Source organism: Orbicella faveolata, unplaced genomic scaffold (genome assembly GCF_042242905.1).
Source record: "Orbicella faveolata isolate gen_17 unplaced genomic scaffold, um_ofav_v1 contig_47, whole genome shotgun sequence".
Classification (NCBI taxonomy): Eukaryota; Metazoa; Cnidaria; class Anthozoa; order Scleractinia; family Merulinidae; genus Orbicella; species Orbicella faveolata.
Window position 1 is genome coordinate 12,120,901 of NW_028301577.1, and position 20,883 is coordinate 12,141,783.

General features: G+C 39.4%; 1 protein-coding gene and 1 pseudogene across 2 annotated transcripts; both read right to left on the bottom strand.

Annotated features, from left to right (window-relative positions):
• Window positions 1-4,579: 4,579 nt before the first annotated feature.
• On the bottom strand, window positions 4,580-17,787 carry LOC110058372 (alpha-1,6-mannosyl-glycoprotein 4-beta-N-acetylglucosaminyltransferase-like). Of its 2 annotated transcripts, none has more exons than XM_020765019.2 (4): window positions 17,660-17,787; window positions 13,697-13,900; window positions 7,679-7,762; window positions 4,580-6,367 (listed from the first exon to the last, which is right to left on the bottom strand). In XM_020765019.2, the coding sequence occupies exons 2-4, from the start codon at window positions 13,872-13,874 to the stop codon at window positions 5,199-5,201; spliced, it is 1,431 nt and encodes a 476-aa protein (XP_020620678.2). In that variant the 5' UTR covers window positions 13,875-13,900; window positions 17,660-17,787; the 3' UTR covers window positions 4,580-5,198. The 2 variants fall into 2 exon arrangements, with proteins under 2 accessions (XP_020620678.2, XP_089135321.1); XM_089279195.1 differs by lacking the exon at window positions 17,660-17,787 and adding an exon at window positions 14,098-14,136.
• On the bottom strand, window positions 11,663-13,351 carry LOC149097183 (uncharacterized; annotated as a pseudogene).
• Window positions 17,788-20,883: the final 3,096 nt, after the last annotated feature.

The following is a 20,883-nucleotide window of genomic DNA, read 5'->3' on the forward strand; positions in this document are numbered from 1 at the left end:
ATTTCTTATTAATCTTCTTTTCGTATGTTCTATGCATTTTCCTTGTCGCTTCAACCACATCACAGACTGTAATTTTGTTAAAGCAGAATGACAGCCTTTGAGTAACCCATACGGTTACACATGATGCCCAGAATTGATTCATGGAAGATGAAAACCGATTTACACAAAATACGGGTCATTTCGTTTTGAACATCGAATTTATTTGGCCCGACGGATTTATTCTACCGATAGCACGAGTTATCTACTCGCATGATTGGTTTAGAAACAATGGATTGCGTGGACTACATCATGCGTTCAGCCGTGAAACTAGTTTTTCAACCAATAACGACGGCGACGCCAAGGACGACGTCTCGTTGAAAAATAGATTTATATTTTACCGTCCAATTTCGCAATGATCTTGATCTGTTCAGTACGCTGGTTTAAAAACTTTCTCAACCTGGTCAATTCACGTTGTTGTTGTGCATGCATAGGACTGCTATGAAATCTACAAAGTTTTTCAACGCACGAGCAATACCATTGGTATACCGTTGTGGTTTGCATAAGCCCCCATTCCGAACTGGAATTAACCCGATGGCGATCTACTCAGTAGATGGCATAGCATTATCTAGCCCTTGAGCAACTGGGATGGGAAAAGTGAATCAAATACCATTGTTATACCTCCCAACTCAAATACGTTTTCCGATTGGAGGGGAACGTGTCACGTGCCGATGGTCAAAACTCACTAACGCCCTGGGGAAAGAGCAACTTGAACTTTCGACTCGCACGTGATCAGGTCGTGCTCCTTGAAACTGCGGCAAATTTGTGTGCCAGTCGACGTCAAGCAAAGGATTTGTCGCGGTTTTGTTTCTATTTTTGAGTTAGGAGGTATAACAAAACACTCAATGACTGGTCCCGCGGGAAATAGTGAGTTTTGTTTCCCCTCGACCCTCAATGTTCCCCTCGGCCTCGACTCGGGAATATTGAGGGTCTTGGGGAAACAAAACTCACTGTTTCCCTTAGGGCCAGTCATTAAGTGCCTATTGAACTACATTACATTTATGATCGCACGCGAATGGAAGAACAACTATTTCGTAGCAAAGAAACCAATTTTTGAAAGCAAAGTCGAACTTCCACTAATACACCACATTCCCGTAACAGCCATTTCTTTACAATGGCCAAGGTTTCAATGACGAACGCTCACATACCATTCATTTATTGCTCTTAAAATTTCTCTTCATTGGTAATGGCTCTCATTCTATTCTTAGGGTGTCTATTCTTGAAAGGTCCTTTCTATTTCAAGAAGATTTAATAGACAAAGACGGTAGTCTAAACATCTTACAAGCAAATTATGGCTATGGTAAAGTTTTATAACAGAATTCTATTCTTAAACTAAAATACCACTTCCGTTGGTATTTCGTTGTTGCTATTGTTGTTCTTGCCGCTGTTGTTGCTGTGATTGTTGATGTTGTTGTTCTTGTTGTTGTTCTTGTCGCTGTTGTTGTTAATGTTGTAACTGGTGTTATTGTTATTCTCGTCACTGTTGTTGATGATAATGATGATGATGGTGGTGGTGGTGTTAAAGTTATTACTAGCAGTTGCTACTTTTGTTTTTCTCACTGTTGTTATTGTTGTCAAAGTTGTAACTGTTGCTACTGTTATTCTTGTCCCAGCTGATGATGACGATGATGATGATGATGATGTTAATGTTATTACTGGCTGTTGCTATTGTCACTGTTGTTATTGTTGTTTTTGTCACTGTTGTTATTGTTGTCAATGTTGTAACTGTTGCTACTGTTATTCTTGTCCCTGTTGATGATGATGATGATGATGATGTTAATGTTATTACTGGCTGTTGTTATTGTTGTTCTTGTCACTGTTGTTATTGTTGTCAATGTTGTAACTGTTTCTACTGTTACTCTTGTCACTGTTGATGATGATGATGATGATGTTAATGTTATTACTGACTGTTGTTATTGTTGTTTTTGTCACTGTTGTTATTGTTGTCAATGTTGTAACTGCTGCTACTGTTATTCTTGTCCCTGTTGATGATGATGATGATGATGACGATGTTAATGTTATTACTGGCTGTTGCTATTGTCACTGTTGTTACTGTTGTCAATGTTGTTACTGTTGCTATTGTTTTTCTTGTCACTGCTATTCTTGTTGCTATTGTTTTTCTTGTCACTGCTGTTCTTGTTGCTATTGTTTTTCTTGTCACTGCTGTTCTTGTTGCTATTGTTTTTCTTGTCACTGCTGTTCTTGTTGCTATTGTTTTTCTTGTCACTGCTGTTCTTGTTGTTATTGTTTTTCTTGTCACTGCTGTTCTTGTTGTTATTGTTTTTCTTGTCACTGCTGTTCTTATTGCTATTGTTTTTCTTGTCACTGCTGTTCTTATTGCTATTGTTTTTCTTGTCACTGCTGTTCTTGTTGCTATTGTTTTTCTTGTCACTGCTGTTCTTGTTGTTATTGTTTTTCTTGTCACTGCTGTTCTTGTTGCTATTGTTTTTCTTGTCACTGCTGTTCTTGTTGCTATTGTTTTTCTTGTCACTGCTGTTCTTGTTGCTATTGTTTTTCTTGTCACTGCTGTTCTTGTTGCTATTGTTTTTCTTGTCACTGCTGTTCTTGTTGCTATTGTTTTTCTTGTCACTGCTGTTCTTGTTGTTATTGTTTTTCTTGTCACTGCTGTTCTTGTTGTTATTGTTTTTCTTGTCACTGCTGTTCTTATTGCTATTGTTTTTCTTGTCACTGCTGTTCTTATTGCTATTGTTTTTCTTGTCACTGCTGTTCTTGTTGCTATTGTTTTTCTTGTCACTGCTGTTCTTGTTGCTATTGTTTTTCTTGTCACTGCTGTTCTTATTGTTATTGTTTTTCTTGTCACTGCTGTTCTTGTTGTTATTGTTTTTCTTGTCACTGCTGTTCTTATTGCTATTGTTTTTCTTGTCACTGCTGTTCTTGTTGCTATTGTTTTTCTTGTCACTGCTGTTCTTGTTGCTATTGTTTTTCTTGTCACTGCTGTTCTTGTTGTTATTGTTTTTCTTGTCACTGCTGTTCTTATTGCTATTGTTTTTCTTGTCACTGCTGTTCTTGTTGCTATTGTTTTTCTTGTCACTGCTGTTCTTGTTGCTATTGTTTTTCTTGTCACTGCTGTTCTTGTTGTTATTGTTTTTCTTGTCACTGCTGTTCTTGTTGTTATTGTTTTTCTTGTCACTGCTGTTCTTGTTGCTATTGTTTTTCTTGTCACTGCTGTTCTTATTGCTATTGTTTTTCTTGTCACTGCTGTTCTTATTGCTATTGTTTTTCTTGTGACTGCTGTTCTTGTTGCTATTGTTTTTCTTGTCACTGCTGTTCTTGTTGTTATTGTTTTTCTTGTCACTGCTGTTCTTGTTGCTATTGTTTTTCTTGTCACTGCTGTTCTTGTTGCTATTGTTTTTCTTGTCACTGCTGTTCTTGTTGCTATTGTTTTTCTTGTCACTGCTGTTCTTGTTGTTATTGTTTTTCTTGTCACTGCTGTTCTTATTGCTATTGTTTTTCTTGTCACTGCTGTTCTTGTTGCTATTGTTTTTCTTGTCACTGCTGTTCTTGTTGCTATTGTTTTTCTTGTCACTGCTGTTCTTGTTGTTATTGTTTTTCTTGTCACTGCTGTTCTTGTTGTTATTGTTTTTCTTGTCACTGCTGTTCTTGTTGCTATTGTTTTTCTTGTCACTGCTGTTCTTATTGCTATTGTTTTTCTTGTCACTGCTGTTCTTATTGCTATTGTTTTTCTTGTCACTGCTGTTCTTGTTGCTATTGTTTTTCTTGTCACTGCTGTTCTTGTTGTTATTGTTTTTCTTGTCACTGCTGTTCTTGTTGCTATTGTTTTTCTTGTCACTGCTGTTCTTGTTGCTATTGTTTTTCTTGTCACTGCTGTTCTTGTTGTTATTGTTTTTCTTGTCACTGCTGTTCTTATTGCTATTGTTTTTCTTGTCACTGCTGTTCTTGTTGCTATTGTTTTTCTTGTCACTGCTGTTCTTGTTGCTATTGTTTTTCTTGTCACTGCTGTTCTTGTTGCTATTGTTTTTCTTGTCACTGCTGTTCTTGTTGCTATTGTTTTTCTTGTCACTGCTGTTCTTGTTGCTATTGTTTTTCTTGTCACTGCTGTTCTTGTTGTTATTGTTTTTCTTGTCACTGCTGTTCTTGTTGTTATTGTTTTTCTTGTCACTGCTGTTCTTGTTGCTATTGTTTTTCTTGTCACTGCTGTTCTTGTTGCTATTGTTTTTCTTGTCACTGCTGTTCTTGTTGTTATTGTTTTTCTTGTCACTGCTGTTCTTGTTGCTATTGTTTTTCTTGTCACTGCTGTTCTTGTTGCTATTGTTTTTCTTGTCACTGCTGTTCTTGTTGCTATTGTTTTTCTTGTCACTGCTGTTCTTGTTGCTATTGTTTTTCTTGTCACTGCTGTTCTTGTTGCTATTGTTTTTCTTGTCACTGCTGTTCTTGTTGCTATTGTTTTTCTTGTCACTGCTGTTCTTGTTGCTATTGTTTTTCTTGTCACTGCTGTTCTTGTTGCTATTGTTTTTCTTGTCACTGCTGTTCTTGTTGCTGTTGTTGTTACTTTTGGTGATGATGATCATGATGATGATACTCTTGTTGTTAATGTCATTACTATTGCTATTGTTGTTCTTGTCACAGTTGCGTGTAGTTCGTCCGCAAAGTAACCTGACTGGTTTAAATTCATCGGACGGGGCCGTGAACCAATCAGCTGTAGGGCCGCAAAGCGCGCGTTTTTAAGAGACTGATTGCCTATATGGCCGCGTATATGATATTGATAGCAATAATTATTATGTTTGATTGTTGCTACTATCGCTGTCGTTGATGTTGTTATTGTTATTGTTATCACCATTGCTATGATTTTATTAGTTTTTGCTGTTCTGCATCAGCTGTTGTTGTTATTGCTCCTGCTGTTGGTGCTATTAGTGTTGCTATATTTTTTTTGCTATCGTACGGTCGTTACTGTAGTCTTGTGGGTGTTATTGTTATTATTGTGGCTGTCGTTGTTGTTGTTGTTGCTGCTGCTGCTGTTGTTGTTGTTGTTGGCCATTAACTCGCCATGGAGTCCGTCAACACAACGGTCATTTTGGTACTGACCAAAAAAATTAGGAAAACGAGATAGTCTCTTGCCTATACTGGAGAGTCCTCTCTGCAAACTTGAAACTGAATTAAGGCCCGAGTACAAAGACTTGAGTTTAAACTTGCCAAACATCAATCTCCCTGAAGAAAACCCAGTAATTCTGGTTTTGTGTCACCAACACCCGTAAACACGATATGTTTTTACCTTCATTCAAAGTGACTTCTACTTTCCCGTGTTGGAAATTTCCAATTGTCTCAAACACTGTACAAGTTTTAATTCCATTTGTCTGTTGTTCTTTTTCATTGTTAAAACTTACTTGCAAAACAGCCGACTGAAGGTGATCATTAGGAGCAATACAGGAACCTGTATCAACGAACACTTTACTTATCGACACTGCTGGAGTAAACTGGATGATAATAAAGTCATCTTTTCTGACTTCCTTGGTCCTGAAATAGCCATAACCTCTGTTGTAAGCATCTTGTGGTTGTCCGTAACTAGACGTCATTTGGCTGCTGACGGTCGCCGAGGGATTCAAACCCTTGTATTTGAGGTCGTACTGGTCAAAATATTTTTCTCTCGATAAATTGGTATCACGGCCCTTGTTTTCCGCAAAAGAAGAATAACTTCCAATATGTTGAAAAAGGGAGGCTGGAGGAAAAATAAACTCTTGATGGTGGTAAGGTCGGTCATATTTAATCTGTCGCCAAAGCGTAATCAACCAGTCAACGGGCATTTCGTCGTACATGAGGTAGAAATACGTGGCAAGATTCTCCAGGTCGTTGGCGTGATAAATTTTGGCTACGTGTCCCATGGTGGAAGCGTCTAGAATGGGCCAAGGTGTCTTAACCGATGAGATGAAATCACGGAGCTTGGGATAAAAGCTTGGCGCTGGAAGCACATCGTCTTCTAAATGAAGATAGTACTGCGAGAGACCATGGCAATAGCACATTAAAAACGCAAAGTCTACGTTCTGCTTTGAGCGCCAAAAGATCCTCTGCGGATTATCACGAAATTTCGTTTTTATATTCGAGAGCGCCGGGTAAAAATCATTTGGTGCAAAGATTACACGAATAAAACCTTGGTCAATGTATTTCCTGAAACGATTCGACAAGTCCATCAAAGTAGCAGATTTAGCTGCTTCATCAAAGTCTGCAAGGAATATCACTACGAAGATTTCGCGCCTGTCCTCGTCACTCGTACGGTTTATCAAGCCTTGCATCGTTCTAATAAGGTAGTTATCTCCACGAGGACGAGCAATTGATGAGATTCCAATAGTAAGAAAGCCTAAAGTGGAAACAGAATAAGCTACATTTACACTTCCAAGACTTGTATGGAAGGGATGTATTTAGAGAGAAGTATAGCTTTAGAGATTGACGGCCAAAAACAAGCACGTGGACAGCCAAAGAGTCTCTACACGCATTTTCAAGATCGACGAAAACAGCTACGAAGTTTGAGCAGCAAGATTATCCAAGGGAAGACTGGATCCGACTAGAGCATTTTAGGTGATCAACTCTCTCACTTCTCATCTTCTCTTGCCTAATATTAGGCACCTTAAGATACCAGGACGGGACGAGCTAGGACGGCTACCGGAAGTAAATTAACTCAACCGGGCATGCGCACGAAAACTCTCGACTCATCTCTCTGCCGTCCTCATCTCGTCGAGGACGCCATTTCGCCCGACTAGCCGTCGTATCGAAAACGTGAGTATTTTGCACTTGTTTTGCCCCGATAACTGTTCTAATCGACTTTATTTTCAGTTTCATTGATAGGAATGTTTGTAAGGTTCACAGTTTTCGTGATTGTAGTGTAGAATACTACGCTGAGATACGAAAATGTGAATAAAATATTCCTCGTCTGTTCGTTTGTGTTTCTGCAGTCACTGTTCAGACGCCATCACGAGTGTGCAAGCTCAATGCAAACTGTATGCATTGAGAATACATCAGTGTAAGTACAGTCGATAAAATGTTGTAAGCATGAATGTCATGGAGCGTCTATCGAGCAAATAAAATACACATTTTCAAACTGATATCGAGTTGTTTTTTATATACTACCCGGAACTTGATGCAACATTTGTTTGATTTTTTTAATGCTTGTTACAATTACATATGGAAATTGAAACGTTCACCAAAAGTCAGGATTCTTCGCCGACAGAATTCCCAAACGCTTTAATGGTAAAAAGCCATCTGAAGCAGGTCGATCAGATTGTTCGTTTAATTTTTTTATACGGAAATTATGGTTTCTCTATTAAAATATTGACAGATGTTTGCTTCGCTTATAAAGAAAAAGAAATTCAGTATCGCTGTTCACTATTGTTTAAGCCTAATAGGATAAGATTTCTACCATCTCTTTTATAGTCTAATGGATGCCATTGCTTCTGTGAATAGCTTGTACGAGGTTCGAATTATTGACGTTGCAGTCCTTTGCGAAAATGCACATCTTAAGCATTTTGTTTTTGGCGACACGGCGGGACCCGCGAGAGTTTTCCGCGTCCACTGACGTTGCCGTCCTGGCCTTCCCGTCCTCGTATCTTAAGTCCCTATTGCTTGCGCAGCACCATGACTACAAGACATTTGAAAAGTAATGTTCTATTCTTACCTTTTCCTTCAGGGTAGCTCCCCAGTCTAGTTATCGTGGAATTTTTTATGATCTTTTTGTTCAGGCAAATAGAAGGCTGTTCGCCTGTGAAGATAAAGATAATTAATGAAGTTGCTTTCGTGTACCTGGACTCAGTTTTGGAACTGACTTGAATGACAGATTTCTGTGAATGACAACTTCGTTACTCTTATGTCCCGGTCAATGTTTACAGTGTCGAGTGTATTCACTAGCTCACGTGGTTAGCAGCCATGGAAATTTCTTGGAACAAAAGAAAGTGTTTACATAAGAAAAGAGTTTTGGTTTGGGACACCAAAATGGCCGCCGTTTCATTGTTTTGGGACATCAAATGTGGCTGCCGTGACGTCATGTGCAAACGCTCTATACATGTGAACTGAGCTGTCGTAAATAGGCCATTTCCGAGTTACTATGTACCTCAGCTTCAAAACAAGTCCTCGTGATATGTTTCTGGCAAAACCTTTCATATGAAAATCTTTAACCTTTAATCTTTAATCTTTAATCATTATTTATACACGGTAAAAACATCAGGTAGAAAAAATTTCATAATAATGACTAAAACTCCAAATCCTAACATTATATTAACTTACATTAATATGCCACTTAAGAAAAATCCTGGTTTCCATGAATGCCGTGTTTAAAAATTATGGTAGAGAAGACGTTTAAATTTGTTTAATGAACCAGACTCTCTAATGTTACAGGGTAAGCTGTTCCAAAGGGTAGCGCCGCTGTAATTAAAACTATTTTTCATGTAGTTAGTTCTTAGAAAGGGGACAACAAGTTTGTTTACCGAGTCCCTCAGAGAATAGCTTGATTCATTTCGCTTTATAAATTTAGACGTGAGACATTCCGGAACAAGACCGTTTAAAGACTTGAAAACCATCAAGCGTTCTGAACTTGACGTTGAGATTTCAAGTCTTTCCAGCTGAGTTTGTGAAATAAGGAATCGACATCTACGTCGTAGTTTGATGAAGTTATAACACGTGCAGCACGGTTCTGTAGTTTTTTGTAGCTTTTTTGATAATGTTTTGCCACAATTACCCCAGACAAGGCTGCAGTAATCAAAGTGAGGTTGAACTAGTAAGTTGTAAATATTGAGTAGGGTGGATTGAGGCACAAATGGCTTAACTCGCTTTATGGCTCCAACAGCGGAAGCGATCTTTTTAAACAGTTTTTAATGTGGGAATGCCACGTTAAATTTTCATCGATATGTATTCCAAGGGATTTCACAGAGGAAACTTGTTTAATGGGAACATTATCAATGGAAAGTTCGAGTTTATCAGATAGAGTACTTAATCTTTGCCTGGAGCCGATCAGCATAAATTCAGTTTTTGTAGCGTTCAAGGTATGAGTTTGTTAGAAAATAGCCATTTGCTTAGCTTTTCAAGGTCGTGAGATAGATTAGACAGGATCAAATGTAAATCAGAACCAGCATTAGTAATGTGGGTGTCATCAGCATACATTCTAGGTACGCTGAACGATAAACAGTTAGGCAAATCATTAATATAAATTAGAGATAAAAGAGGGCCAAGGATCGCTCCCTGTGGCACACCACATTTAAGAGTGGTGAAGTCAGAGAGATAACCGTTAAAGTGCACCTAACCCCAAAATTTTTTTTCGCTAAAACGAATCTAGACTTTATTTGAAGCATTTGGGCGAAGAAATTTTTGAATTTGGTTGAATCCTCGATTTTCTATGCCCTTTCAAAGTCGCGCTTGAAGTGTTTCACGACCGCGTTTTAGGGGGTCTGGGGCGGCGGTACCTGATGACGTCTACCCAGGAACCAAACACAATAGCGCCTCAGTCAACTCTCTGTATTTGCTCGAGAAAATGGAACACAAAACTGATCGTTCCGATGTATTTTGGCACTAAAACGTCCAAGTTTTGTCTCAGAATCATTTCTTTTTCGTCACTGGAGTCAGAGTTAAGTTTCTATTCGGAAGACTCCGAAATAAACTTCGATCGAGCACGTTCGACAACTGTGAACTCACTGCTTAGAGCTTTGAGAGCAATTTACAATATTTCAAGCGACGAAGGGGAAGACTTCTTTGCGGACGAGCTGCTTGTATATTAGGAATGGAAAGCTAGATACGAAGTGGAGGAGCAGGCAAACGAAAAGCAGGAAAGAAAACTCGAGGACTGCTTTGGATGGTAATTTCGTCAACTAAACATAAGATTCCCACGCGTGTTTATAGCCCGTTTACATTTGTCCTTAGCGAGAATGTATTTTGTCAAGGTGTGATTGTTCTGTTAAATCCAGTTTGTGTTTTACTTTCAGTTGAATGCTTTATGTTTATAAGAGCGACGTACGTGTTGCAGTTTTGGAGACTTGATGACCTCCAAAACATTGGCTTCGATCGATTGAAAATCGTATTGTTTGGACCTGTATTTTTGAAGCTGCGGGAAGCAAGGCGGAAGGAAACATTTCATACAATTACCGATTTCACATTGTCACACGTTTTAACTCGTAACTCCAAATAACCAATGTAAATTGTTCTTAAAGTTTGCAGTGAAATTCGTCGGATAAGCGAAAAGGATGTGTTCCCTAAGCGGTCCGCAGATCATGTTACGCGGTCATATTTTCGACGCTATTGCACAGAATCTTTGTCGCACTGCTGATTTCCAAACCTTCGAAAAACTCTGTGAGTCTAAAAATTTTGTTATCATGTAATTCTAAAGGATTAATCTTCGACTTTCATCTAAATCGAAAGAGAAATAAGTGTTGGTTAGCGGCGTACAGTTGCGATCTATTTACATATCAGTATAACGCTTCTTTATCATGATCAGATCACACAACTTTGCCGGTTATGTTATAAATACTGCGGGATTGGAAGATATAGCTTGTCAATAGTATTTGTACAAATTGCTGGTTAGCTCTAAGCAGAAAATTTATGAGAATAGCGTTCGAAAGTCTGCGGAACAAATTCTACTGAGAGTTCTTCAATGGTTCTCACAGATTCAGTTCGCTTGTTTCGGTTCGACAAAATCAACCATAGTTTACGTCTTTATTGCACCATTAGCCGATCATCGCCAGTAAATTGTACAGCATATCTTTCTTTAAATCTGGAATATTGCTGCAACAGCCGATAGCACCTCTGGAAGGCGTTTCAGCGCACTTTTCGAATGTGTACTGCACCATCCCGAAGGAAATGAGAGGACGTGAGATATCCAATCTTCCTGGGTAGACGTCACAAGAGCCGCTGGACCCATTCTCCTCCAACTCGGTCGTGAAACAAAATGGCGGTGTTTTGGAGCTATTTTCGAGATTTCGCCGGAGCACAGAAAATCGAGGATTTAACGGAATCCAAAAATTTTTTCGCAGAACTATTTCAAATAACAGGTAGATTCGTTTTAGAGAAAAAAATTTGGGGGGTTAGGTGCACTTTAACTGAGCACCGTTGTGTACGATTTGAACCAAACAAGAGTTTTCCCTTGAATGCCATACCGATTCATTTTAGTTGGTAATATCTCATGATCAACAGTGTCGAATGCCTTTTTTAAGTCGAGGAACACTACACCATTGACGTAGCCACGATCGATATTAAACGCCCAACTGTCAGCGACTTCACGAAGAGCAGTAACAGTTGAGTGTAAAGACCTGAAACCAGATTGTTGTCTAGAGATGATTTCTTCGCTATTTAAGAAGTTGTATAACTGATCGTACACAATCCCCTCGAACACTTTGGCGACCACGGAAATCACTGAGATGGGTCGGTAGTTGTTTAGATCAAATGACTCGCCCTGTTTGAGTCACCTAACAAATAGTACTCTAGGTCGAGAGAATCTAAGTTACCTTTAAATGACTCATAACTCGAAAAAAGATCGGTTGGAGAACAGGATAGTCTGTACCACGTCGTTACAAGAAAAGGCTTAGAGCTCGGCTTACGAATTTCTATAGTTCAATTTTCAAAATTAATTACGTTTAGATCGGAGCGCACTATGAAAGAATTACAATAGAAGACTTTATGTAAAATCCCTCCCCTCCACCACGTTTATTTCTATCACGACGGATTAATTCGTAGCCTGGTATATGGAGTTCGGAACTTTTTATGGATTCGTCAAGTTTGGTTTCATTATTTGCCAGAATATCAAATGAAAACTGAGCAAGAAGAACTTTAAGTTCGTCAACATGTTTGACGAGACTGTTAATGTTCAAACAGGCCATTTTGAAACCACGTTTAGCTGGTAAAGAATTAGACATATTGAAAGGACCCGAACTACCTGAATGAACTTCGTTGTCAACTGATTCTGGCAACGTTTGTGAAACTAGAGAATAAAATTTACAAAGTTCTTTTGCACTACCTCGTTACCTTCCCTGTTGAGGTGCAGACCACCTTTGTTAAGTCCTTTTGAACTGAGTTAGCATGGCTGATAATTTTCCAGTTATTTTGTTGGCAAAATTGTTTTAGACGTTTGTTTACCGCTTTGAAGGCGTCACTGTAATCATCATTCCTTGCAGTTAGTTCAGATATAACTATTTCAGACCCGGAAGCATTCTCAACCTCTCTGGCCAAGTCGACAATAGAATCAGCCACATCGCTCGGTGTAGATGATTTCAGATCGTTGGCACCCACAAGTAAACAAATTTGATCAGGAGACTTATCAATTGTAGGAACAACATGCGAACACATGTCGCGAATTGTGGCTCCAGGGAATGGCTTGACAACAACCCGATGTCCCACACACTTGGCTAGTTTTATTCCCTGAATATTCTTTATTATGGAGTCTCCAACGATGACTGTGGTCCGCTCGTTGTTTATTGTTTGGGACGCGAAGCCAGTAGAATTACGGGCAGGCAACTTTCTTCCAACTGGTATTTGTTGCTCTCTTTTATTGTTTCTGAGCATTGACTTGTTATCACGTACCATCACCCAAGGGGTTTCATCATCATGCAAATTTTGGTCCTTGAAATTATCATATCTACCATCTTGATATTTACTTTCTTTGCCAATTTCGTTGTTTAGAAGTTATAGAGCGGTCATTAAACTTTTATTTTCATCTTGAATAGATGTTGCTTCACGCTTTAAAGAATCGTAGCTGTCTTTCACGTCGCGAAGTCTGTTTTAAGGCGTTGTTTTCATCTTGAAGCTTTGACAGCTCAAAGTCAGAATTCAGGTTAGGCAATGTTTGCCGCGACGAATTAGCCTTGATCGCTTTCTTTTCATTCTGTAAATCGAATAAAAGGGGTAAGCATGGGCAGTTCTCTACGTTGTTGGTTTCGTCTCTTGCAGTGCACAGTAGCGAAGTATCAGTTTGGTCAGAGACTGCACTCGTTTTCTGGCGGGTACTTTGAAGAGATGACTTCAATCGGGAAACCAGAGTTTGTTTGTTTCCCTTTTTTGATAGATTCCTTTTAGCAAGTTTGTCTTTCAGTGCTTTGATGGTTAGATGGTTAAAATGAGTCTGATTTGCATCAAAATGAACCTCCAGGCGAAACATATTTTCATATGAATAGTAATAGTAGTAGTATACTTTATTTACCCTCGGATTGTAGAGTAGCTTTAACAGCTAATGTCTCCGAGCATTTCAACAGCACAATGAGCAAAAACCAGACCACAATACCGGGAATTTCGTGCCCTGCTCTTTACGATGAGTGTATGGGTTCTTTAACGTCCTCTGCTGACCATAACAGTGAAGATGCAGGAGACAGGGCCTACGGTTTATCGTCCTTATCCGAGAAGACTAAAATATCTAACCATTTACAGATGTCATTGCAAAGGCAGCATATTCTCCTCAGTTATTTAAAGACCCTGAGTGTTGGTCCGGTCTGGGGCTCGAACCCGCGACCTCCCGCACGGTAGTCCAACGCTCTACCAACTGAGCTAACCGGTCGGTGGTAAAGGGTTTCGCACGAAGACTTGTTTTGACGCAGAGGCAAAAGGCAATTCGGAAATGGCCTGTTATGAAACGCTGGGATTTAAACATTTTAACAAAAACAAAACCCGAATTATTGCCAAGTTCCAAAGAGAGGAGTATATTGTATGGAACTTTTAGTTTACTCACCCAGAGACCGATTCCTTTTCGATGTTTCCGTCACGATAATTGGCAGTCCATCCACTTGACTCGGATGATCCAGTCGACATGGAGTGTGCTTGTTTACAAAGAGAGTCCCGATGGCGAAAACCGTCAAGAGCATAAAGGCAAACTTTATAACAGACCTGCTCATAAATCTGCAACGCATTCTTAGAATTGATTGAAGTTCTTGAACTGCAACGGAGAAGAACATATGAATGAGCACAGGAATATCTCTAATAGTTATATGCCAAAAGCTTCCTTCTGTAGTGATTAACAATGGAAAAGGTTTCTGGAGGGCTAACAAAGCTTTCTTGCTTCCATACGAAACCTTCAAATTTTTGCAATATCAGTCAATTTGCAAATCGTCTTTAAATAAATCTCAACCTTACATGGCGTTGCAGGCGACGATCGAATAGTATCCCATGATGCATCTCGTTTAGGCTTATATATCACTGCGTACGTGAGGTCATCATTTATTCCGCGCTCTCGCGATGAAGCCATGGTGTGCTTTCACACTTGTCTGGATTCCGTGGCTTCTGCTTTTAAGTATTTGAAATAAAATAATTCGCCGACACGTTTTTGTTCCATATCTATCAGTGAATGTTCTGGCCAAATTTCAAGGAAAACCGTCGATTTTACATACTCATGTAAAATGCGGGGCTTCATCGGGTGGCGGTCTCTAACGCAACCATAGTTAGTGGAGGGGACACGTTACGCGAATTTTTGGCTAGTGGAACTTGACAGATCTATAAAAAGTTAACCAATGGAAATGAAAGAAAATGCTGACACGCTTTGAGAGATTGATGCTTTGTGATTAACACTGCATAGTTATTTTGCATCAACGATCGCATTTGATACCTGATTAATTCGCCGCAATTTCAGTCGGTCGTTTTGGCGTTAACAGCTTCTACCGCCTTAGGAAAGCAGTCGGCAAAAAAGAGCATAATATTATCGAATTCTACATTTTATAACCTTTCTATTGATATATAGTTTGTGGGGGTTTCCTGCAAAACAGTGCGCGTACGAATTTTTTTCTGAAGGACACCCGCGAAGGTTTGAAGTAACCTTAATTGTTCACTCATGCAATGCTGCATTACCAAAACCTTGGTCTTCGTCTGAGTTTCTCAACTATTATGTCCATGTGAGTGCATAATTCCTTTAAACGAATGGTCTCTATCGGCGTCGAAATCTGACACTGCGCGAAAAGCCAAATATTCGGGCCCGAATTCGCTCGAACACGGATCGACGCACGCCCCGTATGCCGCAATGTTCTGACGTATTCGATCACGGCTGACTCGAAATACACCTGGAATTAACAAATAAAGAAGCCCCGACTGTGCTCTGTTCTGTTGTAAAGCACGCAGGAAGCGGTAGAGCACGAAAGAAGTGTAGAGGAAAACACGAGACGTAGTCGAGTGTTTTTCCCTACTTCTTGAGTGCTCTACCGCTTCCTAAGTGCTTTACAACAGAACAGAGCACAGTCGAGGCTTCTTTATTTGTTTTATGATAAAGAATCAGATAATTTCCCCACGCATTCGGCTGAGTTTTCAAACCAAACTTTATTTTCCAAACGAGCAAAAGTGGCGTCAGCCGTGCACTGTTCTCTGATAAAGCACGCTAAAATAAGCCAATCACAATCCTTGTTAGAATTGTTCAAATAGTTTGATTGGCTAACGAAGCGACAGGTGTCAATCACAAACTGGACTTCAGCTAAGCTTTCAGTTTCGAGAAGTTTGAGCGGCTTTCGAGAGAAGAACGATACCTTCAAAGTTCGCTTTTAAGTTAATTTTTAAATACGGATCTCAAGGCAGGTAAAGGTTTATGGTCCAGAGGAATCCGGCCGTATTGTGGCCCATGAAAACAAGCACTTTTCCAGTGGAAATTACGAAACGCGGAGCTCAAAGCTTGTGGATGAAAATGCGAAATGCCGGGTTGAATTTGAAAGGAGCTACAGTTATTTACGGCTTTTAGCCGCATGCAGCAAGATTGCCCGAACTAGCGTAAAAGTTAGAAAGACTTAACGGCTCCCACTGGTTCTACTTCGAGCGCAGAAGAGAATATCAGAGCAAGTTTTGCACTGACCACTCGTCGGTTTACTTCGCCGAGATGACCGGAGAACGAGCGTTACTACACTGCAAGTAAGTGTTGTTTGAGCAAATGAGCATTTTTAATTGTAAATTTACAAAAATAAAGCTTCTCATCATAAACAGAGACAGTTCAATTGTTTTCTGTCGTTGTTTTACTTCATAGTATAATTTCTGCCTTCGTAACCAAATTAATGTCTTTATCGAAGCACTGTTTAGGTTGAGAATTTGTGTATTTCGCTACAGCTGTATATGTTTTGTCGGCGGGAATCTAGCAAAACTTGTTATCTTAGTACAGTTTTAACACTACTGTTGCTAACAATGGTCTCTGTGAGCCATATTTACTGCAGAAAAATAGCTCGCTTCCAGTGCGTTTGTCTGAGTCACAGGGGATGTTTAATTTGGGTCAAATTTGTCAAAATTCCGAAGCAAAAATTTGGAAGCCAACTTACTGTCATCTACCCGTGCTCTGTTCTCTGATAAAGCACGCTGTTCAGCCAATCAGAGCGCGCGTTATATGGAAACTTTATTATAATATTCTATAGGAATCCGGCCTGTTTTTCCGTATTCAAATTTAATACTTGTGAATGACTCGAAGTGTTCGAGAAATCATACGGGCCACGTTTTGGTAGATTAATGTTGCATTAGATGTTCTTCGAAGATATAGCGATCATTTATGACTCGAACATTTTCGAATACTCTCAGTTGTTCGAGAGTTTGCGACTGGAACACGAGATGCACGACGCCACTTCTGACGTGAACGTCTTCGAATACTAATGAATACGTCAAGTATGCTCTAATTTTCGAGAATCGCACGCTATGAATACGAAAGTTGTGTCACATTTTTCACAGCCAAAGATATCTTGCGTCGTCAAGAACGGGTTTTATGCAGGCAATATACGTTACCGCGTAGTTCAGTCAGACAACACGCTAGTGGTCCGAAGCGTGCGACTGGAACACGAGACTCATGCGAAGTATGAAACGTGTCAATGTTTGAATACTGAGGCATATGTGAGGTTTTAAGGTATTCTAAACGACACACTTCAAGTGTTCTGTGGTGTTCGACTGGGACACAAGACTCATGCGAAGTATGAAACGTGTTCATGTTTGAATACTGAGGCATATGTGAGGTTTTAAGGTATTCTAAACGACATACTTCAAGAGTTCTGCGGTGTTCGACTGGAACACGAGACGCATGCGAAGTATGAAACGTGTTCATGTTTGAATACTGAGGCATAAGATTAAAATTCCCTCGCGGATCTCACTTTAACTGAATATATTCACCGTCTATTTGTTACTGCCAAGACAGTTTCTGTTATTGTTCCTTTTTTAATAAATAGCGGTCGTACTAAAGTTTTGTTTTGAACATTCGATTGTTTCCCCCCCAAAAAAACTAAGCGCACTGTGTCGAATAAGCGCTCTCCCTTGAGGTATCAAGAGCAAATAAGCGCTCCTAGCCTGCAATTATTTCCCTCAACGCCGAAAGCTCAGGAGACTACAGACGACCCCCTGGAATAAAGACGTATACGATTATATGCTAATCTTCGTATTGCACATATTATGTTATTTCAGTGCGAAAACTTTTCGGGACCTTCGAGAAACAGGCCCCGGGGCCGGATTGTTCGAACTATCCTAGGATCAAAAGTTAACGAAGAGTCAATGTTTCATGCGTAAAAATGTTTTTCACTTCTTATGTTTTGTGTAGTTTGAGATTACTCAAGCTCAAAACTGAAGGGCAGACAATATAAACAGAAAACCTCACCGAAGAAAGCACAAATACTGGTTTACCTTAATCGGGCTTTTACTGAACAACCCGGCCCAGATGAGCTACACAATCACAGTCGAGTAAAATTACAATGAAACTTACCTTTTGTATCAGACTTTCAGGGTTTGCGGGGAACAGATTGTTTGAGCGCTAATGTTTTGCATATCCACAGCATTATGTCAATAAAATTGATCGTTATTATCCAACTGCAGCGAATACCGAGTAACAGTACAAATGTACTGACAGCGATATCGTACAGCTATATTTGCGGCGCGCGCACGCAAAACAGTCGCACTCTCCCTCTTTCACTGATAAATTTATTGACTACAGCAGTTGTTGTTGTATTTTGACTTGTGCCGTATTTTGTGCCAGCGATACTACACACCAAACCATCTAATAAGATATGTATATTGGCTCTGTCAATTCCAAACCCCTTCGTCCACGGCGGACACATTTTCGGTTCTATTATGGTCTATTTTGTGGCAAAAACCAGCAACAAACAGAAACATCCAAATGTGAGATTTGTTCTCGGAGCTTTTCGTAAACTTCCGATCCATACAAACAATCAAATCGATCTAACCTGGAAACAAGAACAGGAAAAGGTACTGAATAGTTCTTTGGAAGGAAGGGCTAGGGATGTTTTCACGGGTTACACCAATTGTATACGGTAAACGTTTTTTTATTATTATTATATAGACGAGAGTGTTTTAGTGGAAAATGCACTACTCGTGTGATTTATTCGAATTTACATCCGGGACCGTAGTGGCGTATCGGTATATCCTCACCGGGTGAGGGTATCGATGACGTCATTTCGTGGCATTGTATTGAAAGGCACGCAAGAAAATGCCAAAAACGCCAAAGTGAGGAAAGAAACTTTCTGTGGCGTTAAACTGTTCAAGGAGTTTCTTCACAGTAAACTAATGAAGAGATATTCAAGATATTCCAGCCGCCGAGCTGCAGTTCACATACGGTTTGTGCTTTCGATTTGCTTCTGTAGTTTTTGTCCATATAATAAAATTAAAAAAAACATTACACGTTGGCTCAAAGGAATCCTTGTTTCGTTGGCATTTTCTTTGTTTCGTTGTTTATTGAACTCTCTGTTCTTACTAGTAAAAACTACGCAACGTAATGTTTGTGTATTTGACGAACTTGTTTTCTTTGATTTCTGGATTGCGGTTTCCAGATTTCGGCTTCCGGATTGGCTAGATGGAAAACGCGGGGCTGGGAACTCGGGTCCCGGTGTACGGGTTCCGGGCTCAGTAGAAGACATGGGGTCTCAGTGGAAAACACCGGGTCTGCATAGAAAACACAGGATCCCGCTTTTTTCGCCAAAATATGAAGTTTCCTCACTAAAATGTTAAGTCCAAATTTTGTTAGTTTAAATCGCAATGAAAATGCAATGCTACGTGACCTTTTAACGCAAACCCCCTCCAATTAAAATACTCGCCACTGCTTGCAGAGGTAAGGAATAAAAGATGTCGCTTAATTTGAAGTGTAATTAAATGTAACGGAAAACGAAAAAAATCTTGGCTGGTTTGTTTTCTCATTCAAGACCACATGATATTCTTTAGAGAATTGTTCTTTTCTCCATCTAAAAAAAACTGTTCATTCGTATACACGCCACTGAAAATTCGAAAGCAAGAATTCTCAACAGTATCATCACATGGTCTGTAATGGAGCAAAAAGAAAAGGCGAAAGCTATGAAAGCAACGAAGGTCTATTACAACGCAACATCTGGTAACCCCCAGGTTAGGAAAACTCTTCCCGACAAACATTCAAGGTTAGAATTGCTAATCAATTTAATTTTACCTACTTCCTGAAAATCGTTAATCTATTAGAAGTTTCAAGTGGAACGTTCGACATTGGATTGTCTAAACTGAAAAACCAAAATCTCTGGTGTTTAATTTATTACTTATTTTATTATATGACTGAGAAAATTACTTCATTGTGATTGGCTGAGAGCAGGCCAATTTATCATAAACTGTCTTATTTTGCACTGCAGTGCAAATTAACGCGAGCGCGTTCGCAATTTTCTCAGTCATAAAATAAATTAGTAATCGTATGAAAACTCGAGCAATTAAGCCCTGATCAAACGGCGCATGGTAGCTGATGATAGCTGTAGCACGCTCTTTTGTTTGACCACCAACTATCATGCACTACCAATTAAAAATTAAAAATTTCTAAATTGTATTTAACTTTTTAGATCTTATAGATTGTACATATCTTTATTCCCCAGGGCCCCTATGGATACCAGCCTCGTTGCTGAATGGGCTACCCTGGTTAAATAAAGTTACTTACTTACTTACTTACTTACTTACCATCGACTATTATCCACTATCATTCACTTTGAGCTTGTTCAAATTCTCCCTGGTATTCTATGATAGTTTTTACCCGTTAAAACACGCGTATGATAGTTGCTCCGGCAATTTTGAGAGAATTTTCAAGTATCACTCGTGGCGTAAATCTTTAATTGCACTCCCATTTACATGATAACCTATGCATATAAACACAGCACTTCTTTACTATTCTGTTTCAAATGAAAAACATTCTAACTGAACATAACTTGATTCAGAACCTTCGCTTTAAAATGAAATTTAAAAAAAAAGCACAAAGCAACATGGCTAACATTTGTCCGGTATTCTGCAAAAAAATTTTTTATAATATGTACAGTGTAAATCAACGGGCCCCAATAAAAGACGGGTGGGGCTTGTCTAAACTGTAGAAATAAAATAAGCCCTTGCCAGCCGGGTCAAATTTGAAATAAACGCCAGGGGGATTCTGGTGTTCTTTCAAATAAAACAGAAGCCGGCGCAGTATAGTTGGTCCCCTTAATTTTAGCAAAAATAATCTCCACTCTTACTTATGTCTACGGATTTCTTGTTTGGTGTCTTCATACAGGTTGAAAAAAACATTGGTGCTCGCCGAGTGAAGTCAAAATGTTTTACCCTTCAAACCATCTACCGCTTAGCACCTTATACCGCTCTCGTTTCATAGCTGATCGGACTCCAGGTTTATCAGTGCTTTTCATCATATGATCCGTAGTCCAGCACACTGTTTCCTTAGAAAACCATAAGAAAAAAGGTCCCGTTTGAGAGCCGTGCGCATCAAATTGTTTGGGCCGGAAAATGCATTCGGCCCTAGTACTAGTACTACTATCAATGCCAGTTAAAATAAAGAGCAGAAAAAAATTAGTTTCTGCAATTGTCAAAAAACAAAAAAATGAGAAATGAACATTCTGACTGCGAATTTTACTATTCTGCTGAACTGCCCGATGCACAACTACTTCAGGTGCCAACCTACTGCGAAAGCACAAATGTATGTAGAGG

What these genes read in the sequence shown, in the direction of transcription:
- LOC110058372 (XM_020765019.2), bottom strand. Translation starts at nt 13,874, where the DNA reads ATGCGTTGCAGATTTATGAGCAGGTCTGTTATAAAGTTTGCCTTTATG. An exon ending in GAAAAGGAATCGGTCTCTGG is followed by an intron (nt 7,763 to 13,696) that starts GTGAGTAAACTA and finishes TTATCTTCACAG; the next exon opens with GCGAACAGCCTTCTATTTGC. An exon ending in GAGCTACCCTGAAGGAAAAG is followed by an intron (nt 6,368 to 7,678) that starts GTAAGAATAGAA and finishes TTTCCACTTTAG; the next exon opens with GCTTTCTTACTATTGGAATC.